Here is a 16,882-nt window from a genome sequence, read left to right on the forward strand (position 1 = left end):
TTTTACTGAGGTTGGTTAAGTTGATATTACAGCAGTATAAATTTGATTTGGATGATAATTGAAAATGAAAGAAAAATATATCAAATTGCCTCAATTCAACTGCATTTGTTCATGATACAGCAGACAATGTTAGTGTTAACATGCCTGCAAATTAAGAGGCCCCATGTTATGATCTTTTACTTTCTGAAATGCATTTGATGGAACATTACATCATCTCATTTATAAAAGGAATAAATAAAATTCTAATAGTTCATAAACACACTTCATCTCATATTGGTTTCCCGAATTTCAACTCTTACCTTGAATGACCATGAGAAAGATATTCTGAAATTTCCATAGTAATCCAAGCTCAATGAAATTATGTAAAATATTAAATTTTATATGCAGACATGTCATTTAGCCACCTGAATTACCGGTACTATAAATTTTATTCTATTCTTCAAATCCCAAAGCTCCCCTAATATTTTTAAAAATTTGCATACAACCTTATCTCCTGTGCAGAATTCTTGAATGTGCTTAGACACATACCGGTACCATGCCTACTGGATTGGAGAAGCAGACCGCCCAGCGGGCGACAGACTGCGGGGAAACACCTGCCTATGACAGCAAAGTGACAGCTCCCAGGAATCCAAAACTTATACGAGGGCCTAAAGAAGAAATAAAGGTATGCTAATAATGTCATCCATGATTGAGGAAAATCGTAACATAAACAAGAACTATTTTTTTTACCATGAAATATTATATATAACACCTACATGTATGGACCTTATCAAATTATACAAATGTTTGAGGGCTTTACTCTTCATTCACTAATTTTCATAATTTTAACATTTGGAAAATATTCTGATGATCATTCTGTAAATTAAATTAGGACATTTTTTTGTTTAATCTTTTGAATAGGTTACAGCCTGTATATTGATAAAATGTTGATTTATCAGTAACTGGATAATGTTCTATTTTTAATTTTGTCAAATGCTAAAGTGTCAATTATGGTAAATAAAATATTCTTCTATGTAGACATACAATTTTGTTAGCCCTTTTTAATTTTTTTAATTTAAAATACAAAGTTAACTACTTTGATAACCTTTCTCAATACAATATTCTTGTCTTGTTACAGATGACCCCTTCTTCATTTATGAAAGAAATATCGCAAACAACAGAGGAAAAGCTGGCAAACACACACTTGATGCACATACCCAAAATCATTGAGCTTATGGATATGGGTGATAATACTCACCAAAAGGTAAGCATAACATAATTTTCACAAATGTACCAACCCTCTTGCATACAAAAGTTGTTGTTAATGTAACTCCAGTCCCAAATATGTATGATTGTTTATTTGCATTTAAATTAAAAAAGGGCCCTGCTAATAAATGTAACTAAAAAGGCAATGATATAGCAAACATAATTAAGTTAAAAAACGAACTCAGAAAAAAAATATGTTGTTGCATATATACAGTATTTTTTTAAATATTAGAAGAAAAAAAAAATTATTGTGTCAGTATGAAGATTTATGATTAATCTTGAGAAATGATAGGTCTTGATCCCCCCCCCCCCAGCATTTATCTATTGTTATTGTGATCCATCATTCCAATAGATGAGTATATAACAAAAATTATAATCTATATTAAGTCTGTGTAATGAAATATACTTCATGTGTATACCCTCCTTTTAATTACATTCTTTTATTAGGGATTGTTTGTTAGCTTGATATACCAGTATGACCCCATACTGGTACAGCACTGGTACAGCTGCCCATCCAGTCCCGTATCCAGTTTAAAGTACTTTTTATAACTTATCAATGTTTCCATCAGTTTGCTCCATCATATATCATTTAATTGTCAATACAGTATATACCAGAAAAAACACTGCGTTCCAGTAAAAAAAAAAATCTTGTTATATGTCCCACAAACTACAACAAAATATTACTGGGAAGGGTCATTTTTATATGCAGCCACTATTTTATGGAATAAATTTCCAGAAACCCTCGAAATAATAGACACAAACTAAAAGTTCAGAAGTAGTTTGAAAACATACTTATTCCGCATTTTTGTAAAAATGTAAAAATCTCACAATTATGAACTCTGTTCTGTAACGGGCATAGGGACATGAAATTATGCCTATGTGTTATGCGCTATACAAAAAAGTTTATTATTATTATGATTATTATGATTATTATGATTCATGTATTTTTACCTACTTGTGTACAGTTCTCCAATGTTGATATAGATGAGCCTCTGTTCCAGCCATTCCCATCAGAGGTCACATTCCAGCAGTTTGAGCCTCACATCATCTATGAAGTCCCTCTTCTACTCAGAAATAATGACAAGGTATTACAAAAAAACTATAAAAAAAATACATTCTTTAAACGGTGAGAGTCAACAAAAGAGAGAAAAAGTGATCTATGGTGTAGTGTTTGGATGCAGTGATATTTCATGACTGCCAAAAATTCCAAAATGTCACTACATATTGGTTTTTCTTGTTAGGTACATTTACATTTGAAATGGTAAGGACTTGAAAAGTGATATGTTTGAAACATAATCTGTTAAATTTGAATCTACAGAGTTGAAGACAGACTGGTAACATTATAATTTTCTGTATAATTTTATTCCTGTATGTGATTGAAAATTGCAACTCACAATTATAAACCTTCATGTTTTTGTTCCTGTATTTATTTTCAAGTTACAACTCACTACTAAAATGTAACATTAAAAACAAAAAAATTATTAAAGAGTTGCTATAAAAATATTAAAGATTAAGTTGAGTTCTGGTCATGCGATTGCATTGTGAAAGAAACGGTGTGGAACCGACCAGAAAAGGTTTATCATCTAGCATATAAGAATTTGTGTGTATTGCAAGGTTCTGGAATCATCAAAATGATAAGAAATTTGGCCAAGTCTTGGTAAAGTTACAAACACTTGCACAGAAAGATGTATATGGGACTACACGAACACGTGGCGTAAAAAGCCGCCCCCCCTCCCGATTTTTACGATGTTACATGCATATTTAGAATATGAAGGCATTTAAAGAACCATGCTTTTCAGGGAACATGTCTTAACTGATGTTCTTCCACACTTGCATAATAAGAATGAGTAATGCTCACAAATTATTTTTCACCTCTTCCCACAACTCAACCTTCTCTTTAAGTCTCTCCCTTATATTTCCCTCCTTGAAATAGAGTAACACAAAAATCATAATTCTCATCTTTAAATATTTGCAGGTTTCCAGACTGGTCAAGGTATACCAAGCAGACTCACCGTACTTCAAGATCATCAGTCCTCCAGATGTGACTACCAAGGTGGCTCCTGGTATGGCTACCATCTTCAGGATACAGTTCACACCATCAGAGAAAAGGGTAGGTCAATGAACATGATGTTAACCCATTCTGTGTTATGGGCAGCATATCCAGCACTACAAAAATGTACAATGCACTGTATGTTGGTCTAAGAATAGATTGTCATGGTCTTTTATTCCTGGACCAGAAATAGATAATTTATCATTCATATTTACAGAAAGTTTCATGTGATCATTTTAAAATGACCTCCTCCCCCCAAAAAAATAAATGAATGAAATGCAAGTATTTTAATCATTGCTTCCAAATTAAGTATAGGATGGTTAAAAATGTCAAAATGATGAAGTTAATTATGTTGTATTTCAAAGACTTGTTGATTGTAGGTAAGTGTCTGTCTATAATACAAAAATTACAAAGATAGACATTAACAAGGAAAAGAGAGGGAAAATTCAATTTCTCTGACAGTTTGGATATCATTCTCTTTTTAAAGCTAAATAAAAATAATATATTCTGCTCATACACACATGTTCCTTACTGCCTTTGTTCTTCTTGGAGAAAAAAAAAAATCAAGCACTTATGCAATTCTGCATTGTTCTGTGACTTATCAATAGGACTACATCCACGAGCTAATCTGCATGACGGAGAGGGAGAAGTTTGTAGTCCCGGTGAAGGCCATCGGAGCCAGGGCCATGCTGGACTTCCCAGATGAGGTCAACTTTTCAATGTGCCCGGTCAAGTACCCTAGTACCAAGACCTTACTGGTCAGGAACATCGGCAACAAGGAAGCTCACTTTGCTCTCTATACTTCAGGGTAAGTGATCTAGAGCTAGAAAGCACGGAACACCAAATTTATACAGATGCAGGATATGTGCCATTTTCCTTTTGTTTATTCATTTGTTTGTTTTTGGAATGAATGATAACATGTCTGGCAATAGCTGGTATGAATGACTGAAGAGATGGAGAATCAAATGTACCATGATTGCTATTGCTTACATTTATCTCAAAGCATTTTCAAGAGAAAGTTTTACTCTCTAATGGCTACAAAACCGTGAATGTCCAGGACAATAGAAGCTCTGGATTACGCATATTATGAAAAACTTATTCATTCAATTTATTAAAAAAAAATGGATTGGACAGTGCATAGATATTTTCTTATAAGTTATGTAAAAGGTCTGCGACAAATTTGTTAAAAGCTATATTCATTGCAGATGTATATGTTCAATACAGATGTAAAAGTTTTCCATTAAAAGTAGTAAGTTAATGGTCATTACTTGATTATAGCTGTCAGAGATCTTACTGATTTGTTAATTTTGTAAAATGAATGCAGGAAGAGTACTTTGTCAATGTTGATACATTATTTCTCTTACACATTTCTCGCTGTAGACCATTCTCAGTCTCCCCAGAAAATGGGTCCCTGGCAATTAACGACAGCCTCCAAGTGGAACTGACCTTTCAACCTATGACCGTCGGAGATCACAACGATAACCTGGTCATCAACTTTGACTCAGGTATTCTAACGTGATGTCATTCCTCATTGAATTTACCAAAGGGTATCTTGTAAATAGCAAACTATTGATTTGATTTTATACTCATTCTTTCATGATGAACAGGTTTTTATTTTATTTTTTTAATAATTTGTTATTAATTTATATTTTGTGAACAGAATTTAACAAAAATGTAAAGAATTTTTATACATTAGCCATGACAATGAAATTCTCAGTAGTTCAGCATTTACAGTGGGATAGTTTCAGAATTAGTTGTACTAAAAATCAGATGTAGTTTGGATGTCAACAAATAACTGATCAGTCCTCTCATTGATTAAGTCATTCATATATGAACTGATACCTGTCTAAAGCACTAGAATGGTAAACTGATTTAAGTACAAATGTATCAATTTGGACTGCTTGTCCAGATTTCTTAAGCTTAAGTTTAAAGAATGTCAGTGTGTCTATCTAAACAATTGGAGCATTTGAAACATCCCAGACTCAATCAATTTCTTTTCCATCTATCCTACCAGGTGAAGACGTTGGTGTGAATCTCTACGGAGGTGCTTACGACGCCAACGTGCGACTTGACAAGAATTCACTGAGGATCGAGAACACCTACATCTCCATGGCCAATCAGAGGACAGTAATTGTTGCCAATCGCAGTGATGTCATCGTACACTACAAGTGGAAACAGTGTGCTACGGCAGAGGAGGAGGAGCAACAAAAACAAGGGTGAGGAATCTCAATTAGTTTCCTGGGCCCCGTCTCACAAAGAGTTGCGATCGATCCAAATCAATCGCAAGTCCTCCAATCAATCGCAAGTTTGCAGTCTATTATCTCTTATTTACATAGTTGTGATTGATATCAATCCCAAATAAGCTGCGATTAATATCAGCTCTTTGTAAGTCGCGTGCCCTGATGTATTTAATTTCCTAATTTTCAGTAATTTTCTAATAAATCTTTAAATGTCATCAAAGCATTGCCCTGCAGTTCAGAATGGAGAGACATTCAACAGGAATAAGTTTGGTATCTTACTAATTAATGTATGAGATTGTTGGCATCCCATTGAAAATTGCGTTTGAAGGTCTGAAATCTTTCTAATTGCTTACCTTGATTACTAATGTATGCAAGGTGGAACACATCTAAAACACCTATTCTACAGAAGTGCTATCACACATAACAACTGAAGTGTATAGTTTTGTCTCAAAATGGAAAGAAAAGTCTAAAACTGTAACAGCTTCTGTTTATGTTTGCCAATTTTTGTGTAACATTTGCTCTGACATCATTGTAATACATCCTCTTGACATTTTTTTTCTTGTGCAGATTTTTTGGTCACATAGAATCCGAGGAGTCAACAGAGCATGATGCCTTCCTTCAAGAATGCATCATGGACCCTACTCTAAGGGATCGTATGGCTATCCTCACACGCACGTTCCAGAACAGACGCACGGTGAGTACATAGAGAGAATATATTCTCTTACTACACAGTGCAAGCTAACTGCTAACTTTTAATTACTTATTTGCATTTTCATTTCCATTCGTTATTTTACTGTTACACTTTACAATTTGGTAAAAATTATCTTGGGGCTGAATGAGCTTAATGATGAATGTACTTGCTTCTACTTAAGACGAAGAAAAAAAGAAAGAAAAACAAGAATACATAGTATAATGAAGTATAATATCCAAATTTGTGGAGAGAATTCCTGACAGACAGTACATACAGGATCAAGAAAACATTATAAAATAGTTGAAGAGATGAATTTCTTTTTTATGTCCTCTAAAGAATTATTTGCGTTAGAGATAAAGGTTCCTTTGGTAAATATGAGGTGATGGAAAACAGGGTTCTAAAACAACTTAAAAAGTAGAGTTCTAGAAATAATTTGTCTTTGCCCTTGCATTTTTGTTCTGCTTCAGCTTGTTCGAGGTGACGAACTGTTGTTCACGGACGATGCCTTCAACATTATGCCCCAAGAGGGAGACATTTGGCCTAATTCAACCTGCGAGATCAACGTAGTCTTCAAACCTACCGTGGCCAAGGCCTATAACCAGATAGCCTATTGTGACATTGTCGGTCGTGAGACCAGGCTCCCGCTCAGACTAAAGGGAGACGGGATCGGACCGCAGGTCTTCTTCTCCTATGACACCATGAACATGGGACACATCTTTATCAACTCGAAGCATTCATACGAGGTGAGTGATGGGGTCTTACCGTGAATGTTTCTAGCAGTTGATTGGTGGTTCTAATCGAGTGTTAAGTGGGACTATTTAAAAAAAAAATCACACTCCGAAGCAATCGGAAATGAATAGCAGGATGACCGTAAATGATAAATCGAGTTGGAAAGCGTAGAAATTACTTTACATTTTCTGTGTAGGATGGACTCATTCCCTTCTTTTACGTCGCTATTTTTACAAGGAATTACTCACAGAATAATTCTGTTATGACATATCTGCACGCAGTATTTAATCTCAATCGTATTAATTTTCCCTTTTGATTTATCTTGATGAAACTCTTACAATTGCTGCTCAAAATTCATACTGATATCCACTGTTCTAGGTGGTGCTTGGTAACCGTGGGGACATCGATGCTGCCTTCCGCCTGGTGCCCTCCGACTCCACCTTTGGGCCTTACTTCAGCTTCTCCCCCAGCTCCGGGGTGCTGGAGCCAGGAGCCTTCCAGGCCATCGATGTGACCTTCTCCTCCCCTCACCTGGGGGACTTCAGTGAAGACTTCTTCTGGGAGGTGGAAGGGCTACCGTACCAGCACAAGCTCAACTTCAGGGGCTGTGTTATAGGACCCACCTTCCATTTCGATGTCCCCCGCCTCAAGTTTGGCACCATTTCTTATGGTATGCATGAAATAAAAATAAATTAGGAAGGGAATGGTGAATTTTGTCTCTTGGCAGACCCATAGTAGATTTTTGCACACAAATATTTTGAAATGTGCCTACATTTGCCACTCTCCACCCAGGTGTTAAATGGGTACCGGTAGGAAGAAATTCCTTAAAATGCTGTGAGCGTCGAATCGGCAGCCTAGCATAGCCGGGTAATGTTGGAGCGCCTTGAGGACCTTGCAAGGTCGATACGTGCGCTATATAAGAATCCAATATTATTATTATTATTAAATTAGTGAATTCACTTGCTTCATATTTTTGTACCTCAGAAGTCAGAATGCATAAGTTTGTTACAAGGTTTGACAAGCCTCAAGTAATATTAAGGGTGGCACTAGTTATTGTAGTAGAAAATGTTTACAAATTTACATGTAATACATTTGTCAGGGTACTTGGTATTGAATTGATGAAAAGCATGTTGTTATGTGATTTGTTGAAGTATGAGCTTTATTTTGTAAAGTATTACAGTTTCAGATGTATTTTAGTCATGTTATGTGATAGCACTGTGAAGTCTTTCCACATTGTAACTTTCCTCATTAAACACATGCAACAATATTCTACTAATCAATTTAGCATCTTCACAAATAAATGGCTTGTCTGTGAGTTGAAGAATCATTAAAGGTTTTAAAAGAGAAACAAGTTCATAAAGTATTTAACTTACCCTATCCGAATAAGTTTTTGTATGGTTCGAAATGGAATGCCCAACTCATCATTTGTATGATATCTTCTTCCTCAAGGCTTCAAGAGCACCGAGGTAGCCACCTTGGTGAACACGGCCCTGGTACCCATGGGTTTCAGCCTGAGAGTGCCTGGGGACGGGGAGGGTGATGTGGTGTCTGCTACCAGTGGTGAGGTGACCCTGGGGAGGTCCAACCTCAGCACCCCTGCCAGGGAGTTCCAGATCGTTCCATCCTCAGGCACGGTGGACCCTCAGAGTGAAGTCAAGATTGAGGTAAGTGAAATATTTGCATGATTCCTTTTCAAATCATGATGATTTTGTACTCACTCCATTTTTTCAAATCGGTAGATTATCTGTTTTGCAGTAATTGGTGAAAATCCAATGGGGATTTAAACTTTTATCTAGTCCATACAGGGAGCCATGGTATTACGAGTCACTTTTCTCTGACATATTGCTATTCAAGAGCCCCTACCAGGAAAATACATATACAGTCAAACCTGTCTACAGTGACTGCCCAAGGGAAACACAAGAAGTAGTCTTTGTAGACGGGTTCCTTTAGTACATGTTTCAATGATAAAGCATTTTCAAGGGAAACAAAAATGTGCTTGTTGTAGACAGGTGATCTTTGTAGACAGGTGGTCAGTAAAACAGGTTTGACTTCAGCTGAAGGAGAATTTGTTGGTTAAGACCTGTATTACGAAAAAATGCATTCCTGACAGGCTTACTTGACCTTTACTTATAATGTGAAACTCTCTTGTCCTAATAGTTTCTAAGATAATTCAACCATTTTTGTTTGCAAATGTGATGTTTACATATGTGGAGTCATATATATTTATTTTATTGAACATATTTTGATATATATTTCTTCCAGGTTGAGTTGACTTCCAACTCCCTCAAGAAGTATGATCTTGCCCTTGTGGTCGATGTAGACGGAGTGGGACAGGAGCTGCTCTCGCTACCCATATCAGCAAAGTAAGTCTCAAGTTTTCCAAGGGAAATTCTTCATTGTTTCCTACTGTATTCCCAGAAACTTTCTTGATATGAACTTTTGTAAATTTTTAATAATTGCTCCTTTTGCCACAATTTTTTTTCAAGATGCCAATGTTTTGTGGTGTGATATGTGATTCTTGTATCACTTGTGAAATTCACAAAAGTGTCCCGCATTTCAAAGTTTCTAGTTTTACAACAAATTCTCTCTAAAGAAAAACTGCAAGTTAATCAAGATAAATTGTAAGAGTTTTATGGTATAGAAGTTAAAAAAAAAAACAGATCATGCTTTGAGAGAGCTTGGAAATTGAAAATCTGGGAAAATGCTTTTGTATATCAGGGTAAGCTAAATGCAGAACAAATTTCACATCTATATTTATGTTCTTTCTGCAGATGTGTAGTGCCTTCCATCTCTGTGGTAACACCAATCCTAGACTACACCCGCTGCTTCCTGAACCATCCTTACGAGCTAAGCGCGAGGCTGTGTAATGACACTGACCTTCCTGCTAAATATGACCTCGTTCCACAAGTAAGTAGCAACCTCAGTCTACAAACAATTGTTTTAAATCAGGTATTGGCTGGGATTTAACTGACAGAGATGTGATTTGATTGAAATCAATAAAAACTTGATTAAAATCAATCATAACTTGATATCAATCTTAGCTCTGTACTAAAGAGATAGGAGTTTTGTGTAACGGACTAGACCATGTGGTTTGAGTTAATGATTTTTTTTCTTCGGCAAGTTTTGATTAGTTGTCTGTATTTTCTAGTTTAGACAATCCATTCATTGCATAATAATTGATGAAAAGTTTATTTAACCTAGATTCCTTTGAAATGTATTTCCTAGCTCAAGATGCTTTAAAGCCCCACTGCACTATACTTATAGCTACTTGCACCCTCTATATATAGCAAACAGTGCCTAATCAGTGACCATTGGTCCCCCATGGTCCCCTTTTTCTTGTTAATTGAGGGCTGATTTGATGAGATAACCACCTGCCAGTGACCACCCACAGGGGGGTCTAATCCCTCCTGGCCAAACTAGTGCAGATGGGCTTTCATTACCAATGGCAGGTGCAGGCCACTGAAACCCATTTGATTGAGTATGACTTTCTTTGCTACAGGAGGTAGATGAGATGAGCCCTATGCTGTTCAGCAGTCCAGAGCCGACAGGGATCCTACCCCCTCACACCACCCGCCGTGTACCCCTAGTCATTACCCCTCAAGGACTGGAGGAGCTGGAAACCTATGCAGAGTTCAGTATCTTTGGTAGCATGGAACCTCCTCTGGTAAGTCCTTTGTCCTTGTTCAATTTAATTAAATTCAAAATAGGTTTGCAGCAGTAAGCTGAATTGCAAATTAATATACAAAATACAAAATAAAAATTAGAATTCAAATTACGAGGGAGTATGTACAATTGATAAATTTGTTTGCAGCCCATCGCACTGCACATACAGCCTACCAAGTACTGTGCTGGTACGAGGATTACGTGCATGCGTTGTGTAATCTGTGCAATATACGCGCGGGAGAGAAGGAACGCGCGGGTTGGGAGGCAACAGCAGTGCATTGCATTACGAACATAATGCAGTTACTAGTAGCTAGCGATCAAGAGGACGCAATTATATATAATGCTGATATTTACACGGGACGATGAGGTGCCAATATTTTTGCATGTTGATAAATTTGCGATAATATACAATGTGTGAAATTCACGAAAATAACCCTCGCAAAAAATAACAGCTTATTCAGTAATCAGTTTGTGTCCTTTCTTTATTTTTGTTTAAACCACTGTAGTAAAGATGATCATGAAGTAAAGTTTGTGAGAAATTTTATATTTTCTTTGTGAATGAATCCTTATTGATTGTTAAAATACAGCAGAAATATCTACTGTTTTTTACATGACCCCCAAGTTTCTTTTCATTGTTTCTTTTTCATTACTTTGATGAATTGATAGCTTACTCACAAATGCAAAGAATGCAGTATCTGATGAAAATCAAATCCATTATCCTTTGTTCTTCCCCATGCAGCAAGTGGTGTTGAAGTGCATAGGAGAGGGGCCAGTGGTCCACGTGACCCCTACTGAGATGGACTGGGGTCAGACCCAGGTTCTGAAAGACATCTCCAGGATCGTGACCCTGTCCAACGAGTCTCTCATACCAGCCCCATTCACATGTCACATGGTAAGAAATGGGTTTACATAATCATAATGATAATCTGGATTTAGGTAGCGCTTAATACAAATTACCGTCTCTAAGCGCTTTACAGATATTTTTACCCCGGTTTCATTCACGCACAATGTGCACCATCTCTACTACCTGTGGTATTCCTACCTACACCGTGAGGGCATATGGCAATTACTGACACAAAAGCTTTTGTCATCCTACCATGCATGGCCCCATTTCTCTCCTGGGTATGGAGTGGCAAATGTAGATTAATGTCTTAATTGCCATAGGACATTAGTGCCATGTCTGGGATCGAACCCACGACCTTCGCATTTCAAGTCAAGTGCTTAAACCCCTCGACTACCATAACTTTGCATAAGTGAGGACCATTTACCAAAGAGTGAAATAAGAGTGTGTCTTTCCATAGATGTTGTGAATAAATACATCATAATGTTAGACTTGTTTCTACTCAGACTTTCATACAATGTGGCCATGAAAGGAAGAAAACATACAAAATTACACGGCGTCAATCTCAATATTTGTGTCTTCTTGTCTGTCTGTCCATTCAGGTTCGTCCCAACACCTCGTGGAAGGTTGAACCAAGCGAGGGCGTGATCCCACCAGAGGATACTGTGGAAGTCACACTCACTGTCAACCTTGATGATTGCATCAGGTAAGGATCGAGTAGTGTTGCCAATTTGATGCACCTGTAGTAATCGAAGGATTGACATTGCAATGGGAATTTTATGGGGCCAAAAATAATCTCATATTGTTGTTCATAAGCAATGTCTTTGTGAAAAATTCAATCGTACTGCTGGAAATGTTGAAAACTATGACCTCATGTTCAGTGGTCTTATTGTAAATGAAAGAACATGTGGTGTCATTAAAAACATTTCTCTTTATTAAACAGTTGTCTACCAAACCAATTTGTTTATGCTTTTAGCATGCTTGGATTTCTTTGGCAATTTATTTCACTGTATTTCAATTTATTTCACTTGGATCAGGAGTGGCAAAAGTACAAGGATGTCCTGTCTCCAGATATGTTTCATATGAACAATCTCACTGGTTTATTGCTGTTTGGCCTAAAACCAGTTTGTCTACTTCCCAATTGGTCTCTTCCCATATGGTCTAATAATCATTTAATCATAAATAATGATAATCATCAAATGATTATTAGACTTTATGGATATAAGACGAAATGGGCATTAGACAAACTGGAAATTAAACTAACTGGTTATTAGACCAAATGGGGAGTAGACTAATTTGAGATTAGACCAAACAGAAATTAGACCGAATGGGTATTAGCCGAACTGGTCATTAGACCAAATGATAAGTAGAAGAAATGATTATTAGACCATGTGGATAGTAGACGGGCTGGGTGTAGACCATATGGGAATAGACTGATTGGTTAGTAGATGAACTGGTTGTAGACCAAACGGCAATTCACGATCTCACTGCTTATTTTGAACAGGTTCCAGGATAAGCTGGCCATTGATTTTAAGGATAGCCAGACGAGGATCATCAAGGTCCAGGCCTATGGTCATGGGTCCACCATAGTCTCGGACCCACCTATGACCCCCACCATTGAGCTAGGCCATCATTTCAGGTAAGACCTGGTTAGTTTATAAGCCCTATCCCAGCTTTTGCAAAAAGTCATTGGAAGTACGAGTAGGATTTCCATCAATTTTATAAATAAGAAAAGAGCAATTACATAACCTAGATGTGAATGACTATAAATCAGAAATACATCACCTATTGACACAAAAATATCTGTTTCCAGACTACTGTGTAGCATCTTCACTTCCATTTAATTCCTTAAAAAAAAAAAAAATCATCTGTGATTCCAAACATGTCATCCCCTTTTCTTTTGTACTCTCATTTTCTAATATTGATTTCTCCACCATATGTCCCCCTCCCCCTCTTCCTCTCTCTCTCTCTTCTCCCCTCTCTCTCCCTCTGCCTTACTCCATCCACAAAATTACACATACACTGTAATAAAGGATTTATTTTTCAGTGCTCATTATTTTGTATATAGTCAAAACATTGGAAGCTGCAAAAAAGGAAAAACAACGACTTTGAAGTAGTAGTAGTAGAGGTTATTTTACCTGACTGCTAAGAAAGGGTAAATGCTTGTTAGTAAGCAACCAGAGGGACTTGGTAATGAGGATTAATGCCTTACCAAAGGGCACTATGCGCATCGACTTGGTTTTGAACCTGGGTCACTGGATTACGAGGCCACTGCTCTACCAACTGAACTATCATGCCTCCTCAAACCCTCAACCTTATGATTGAGTGTCAACTAATGTCATAACTTCCTCTCTTCCATAATTTTTTTTCCTGAGCAGTAGTAAGCCCAGCACAAGGACCTTCACGCTGACCAACAAGGGACGTCGTCATCAGCAGCTATTCTGGACCACAGAGGGCTTTGCTCCGATCAAGATCAAGAGCAGAGAACCAGAGTACAACCCACTGGATGTCAAGTACCAGGTCTGTCCATTGTTCAGTTCTCTTAATACTGATTTAATTGTTGGATGAGAAAGACTTAACTTGGTCAATGTGACCTTTGAGCATCGATCTACTCCATGTTCATTCATTTGACACTCAATCTTAAGGTGGTAAGACCTTGGTCCTAATTTTGCCACTCTCCACCCAGGTGTAAATGGGTACCTGGCCATTACTGGGGTAATAATAATTGCAGGTGTTTACGTAGAACAGCATTGAAGCAGATGAGGCTTCCATGGGTAAACAAACTGTTAAATTGTTAAAACTGTTTGTGTTAAAGGGGAACATTATCACTCCAACTGTCGAACCTGCACAAGATCTTCATCTTGTGTTTGTTTGCTATTTTTGCTAATCATGTGTCACTTGAAAGGGCAAATTGCTCAGACATTAATTTGGCCTCTTTCTTTTTCTTGATTCTAGAAAATGCCTCCTCCCGCTCCACCTCCAAGACCTGTGTTCAGCCTGACGCCCTCTAGGTTTGAACTTGAGGCAGGAGAGAGTATTGAGGTCCATCTTGAAGGAGCAAGCTCAGAGTAAGTCATTTCATCAGTTCAAGTTACTGGAAAACCAGTTTAAATCCCGCTGGCTCCAATATTTTTTTTGACTTGGATTTTCAATCACAGATCGATCAATCGATCTTATTTACTGGGTGTAAGCCACAACTATGTTTAAACAATGTTTTGCAGAAATTGTCTTTGACTTTTTGTGTAGTTTTGATAACTAGGGCCTTTTCAAAAGCCTAGATCGAGCCATCTAAACAGTGTGATTAAACATTATGATTGACAACAAATGTTTCTTTTGAACAAGCAATGATTTTTAAAATATTTTTTATTGCAATCTGTGCAACTTTTTATTAATATTTCTACACTAAAGATGCTTCTTGCCATTAAAAAATGTTTGACCCATAGCCTAGGAAACTGAAGCTAAGGAATATCTGGGAAAGCACTAAGACTAATTTATTTAACACGGCGTTCTGAACCCGATTGTTTTACCAAGTTGATGAACAAGCATCAAATTCTATAACATGGCTCCAGAAATAAACAAACTGGATGAATTAAGTGGCTGTACGTAACTACTTGATTGTTTCATTTCAATGTTTTTTAGACCCAAGACAGTGAAGGAGAGGATGTTATGTCATGCCATCATCGGCAGGACCAGTGGCAAAGAGAAGATCATGAAGACAGACATCAGTATCACCTTCATCAGCCCTGTACTTGAGTTCTCCTCCAAGCAGGTGGCCTTCAGAGTAGATAAGGTAATTTCCTGTTCAGTCCAGTTCAATCTGCTTTAAAGCAGTTTACTCGAGTCAATTTTAGTTTGTCTAAAGGTCGCTCATCCTATTCAATTCAACAGAATTCTTTATTCTTACACCCAGTGTGATTATCAAAATTTGCCCATCTGATTGCTAAAGCTCATGCTATTTTTTCTAGCATGTCATTTGGGATGCAAGATTGTATCCTTGTAGGTTATTATATATTGTAATCTATGTTAAGTTCTTGTCATTTTAGATGTAAGTTGATGGTTTGTCTTATTTCAATTGTTAGGTCACCATTGCTTGAAAGAAAAATGATTAAATAAAATAAATAGAATCAAAACTGTAGAGTTCAGTCGATTTGATGGATTCATACTCCATTCACCTTTATGACATAACTTTGCAAAGGGACTTCTGCATGCATTTAAACTGGATTGAAATTTAAACATTTCCATCAAAGAGCTGTGTAAACTGCATAAAATGAAGTCGCTGAAGTTTTCTGTATTCACTATTTTTAATGTACACTTCAGTTGAATTTATGTCATCCTCAGGACTGCCATACTAACTTAAATAGATAAACCGTTTTGACTTGATATTTATTTCTGTAGCATCCTGATGATGTCCTGACCATGCAGTACAATGAACTGACCATGACCAACGTGTCGTCACTGCCCCTGCATACCACCGTCCAGCTGGAGAAGCCCTTCCAACTAATTGAAGATGGGATTGAAGCCCTCTCCTGTCTGGTAAGTCTCTGATAGGCTTTCTTTTCTCTTCTGTTCATGCCACTACTAAAAGCGGTGCTCGAGGCATTATGCCCTTGGATTGTTTTGCTGGCCCGGCTTAGCATTTGTAAAGATATCTTGTTGCCGTGGTAAGCAGTGCTGATGGGATGATTATAATTAAAAAAACAGGTGAAATATCTGAGGGAATGTAAAGGTACTGATTTAGATTTTGATATACAATATGACAATGTTATCCAGTTTTTATAGATCATAGTGTTCATTAACAGATAATTTTAGAACCATATCTAAGATTTAATAATTATATGAAAATATAAAAGGAGATAAAGTATTCAAAGTTGCCAACTAATATTTGGCAATGATGGTTTTGATGGGAAGGATAGGAGGAGAATTGTTCCACTTTATGGAGTTTGAAAGTTAGCCACGTAGTCTAAATAAAATCAACAAATGAATGCAATCTATAGATGTGCCTTCTAAAGGGACCATTTTCAACTTTTCAGTCTTTCCATGTGATAATGTATTTCCTTACCCCTACCTGTACTTTTTTACAGGAGGTGCCTCTGGAGGTTGGTGAGAGTAAGCTGATGACCATTCAGTTTGATCCTGCCTATCAGAATGATTCACACAGCCGTATCGCTGAGAAACTGCTGACTCTCACATACCTAGAGCATCCGCACACTGTAAGTAGAGTTTCCTAAAGATTTCTCTTAATTTTTTTTAATTGATATTACCTCAGCAAGCATCTGTTATTTAAGCACTCATAAATAAGGTTAACTTCAGATTTAAATGATAGTTTCTGATCTCATAATCATTCAGCATAAATGTCATCTACCTTTTATTAAACCTAGCACATGGCTTATGACTAACCCCAAACCACTCTTCATATTTTTCCT

General features: G+C 37.0%; 1 protein-coding gene across 1 annotated transcript in view; it reads left to right on the plus strand.

Moving 5' to 3' along the window:
- Positions 1 to 465: 465 nt before the first annotated feature.
- LOC576233 (hydrocephalus-inducing protein homolog) overlaps positions 466 to 16,882 on the plus strand; it is an 87,848-nt gene continuing 71,431 nt past the window's right edge. The window contains exons 1-22 of the mRNA XM_030975710.1: positions 466 to 664; positions 1,118 to 1,243; positions 2,211 to 2,330; positions 3,221 to 3,355; positions 3,904 to 4,103; positions 4,676 to 4,800; positions 5,310 to 5,511; positions 6,103 to 6,229; positions 6,694 to 6,969; positions 7,334 to 7,625; positions 8,405 to 8,619; positions 9,218 to 9,318; positions 9,727 to 9,862; positions 10,455 to 10,619; positions 11,358 to 11,510; positions 12,062 to 12,165; positions 12,964 to 13,098; positions 13,838 to 13,979; positions 14,415 to 14,527; positions 15,099 to 15,249; positions 15,855 to 15,992; positions 16,541 to 16,669. Coding sequence (XP_030831570.1) covers positions 536 to 664; positions 1,118 to 1,243; positions 2,211 to 2,330; positions 3,221 to 3,355; positions 3,904 to 4,103; positions 4,676 to 4,800; positions 5,310 to 5,511; positions 6,103 to 6,229; positions 6,694 to 6,969; positions 7,334 to 7,625; positions 8,405 to 8,619; positions 9,218 to 9,318; positions 9,727 to 9,862; positions 10,455 to 10,619; positions 11,358 to 11,510; positions 12,062 to 12,165; positions 12,964 to 13,098; positions 13,838 to 13,979; positions 14,415 to 14,527; positions 15,099 to 15,249; positions 15,855 to 15,992; positions 16,541 to 16,669 — 3,414 coding nt within the window. The 5' untranslated portion in view covers positions 466 to 535. The remainder of the gene's footprint in view (positions 665 to 1,117; positions 1,244 to 2,210; positions 2,331 to 3,220; positions 3,356 to 3,903; positions 4,104 to 4,675; positions 4,801 to 5,309; positions 5,512 to 6,102; positions 6,230 to 6,693; positions 6,970 to 7,333; positions 7,626 to 8,404; positions 8,620 to 9,217; positions 9,319 to 9,726; positions 9,863 to 10,454; positions 10,620 to 11,357; positions 11,511 to 12,061; positions 12,166 to 12,963; positions 13,099 to 13,837; positions 13,980 to 14,414; positions 14,528 to 15,098; positions 15,250 to 15,854; positions 15,993 to 16,540; positions 16,670 to 16,882) is intronic.

This window comes from Strongylocentrotus purpuratus, unplaced genomic scaffold, assembly GCF_000002235.5.
Source record: "Strongylocentrotus purpuratus isolate Spur 01 unplaced genomic scaffold, Spur_5.0 spur5_scaffold_8, whole genome shotgun sequence".
Taxonomy (NCBI): domain Eukaryota; kingdom Metazoa; phylum Echinodermata; class Echinoidea; order Camarodonta; family Strongylocentrotidae; genus Strongylocentrotus; species Strongylocentrotus purpuratus.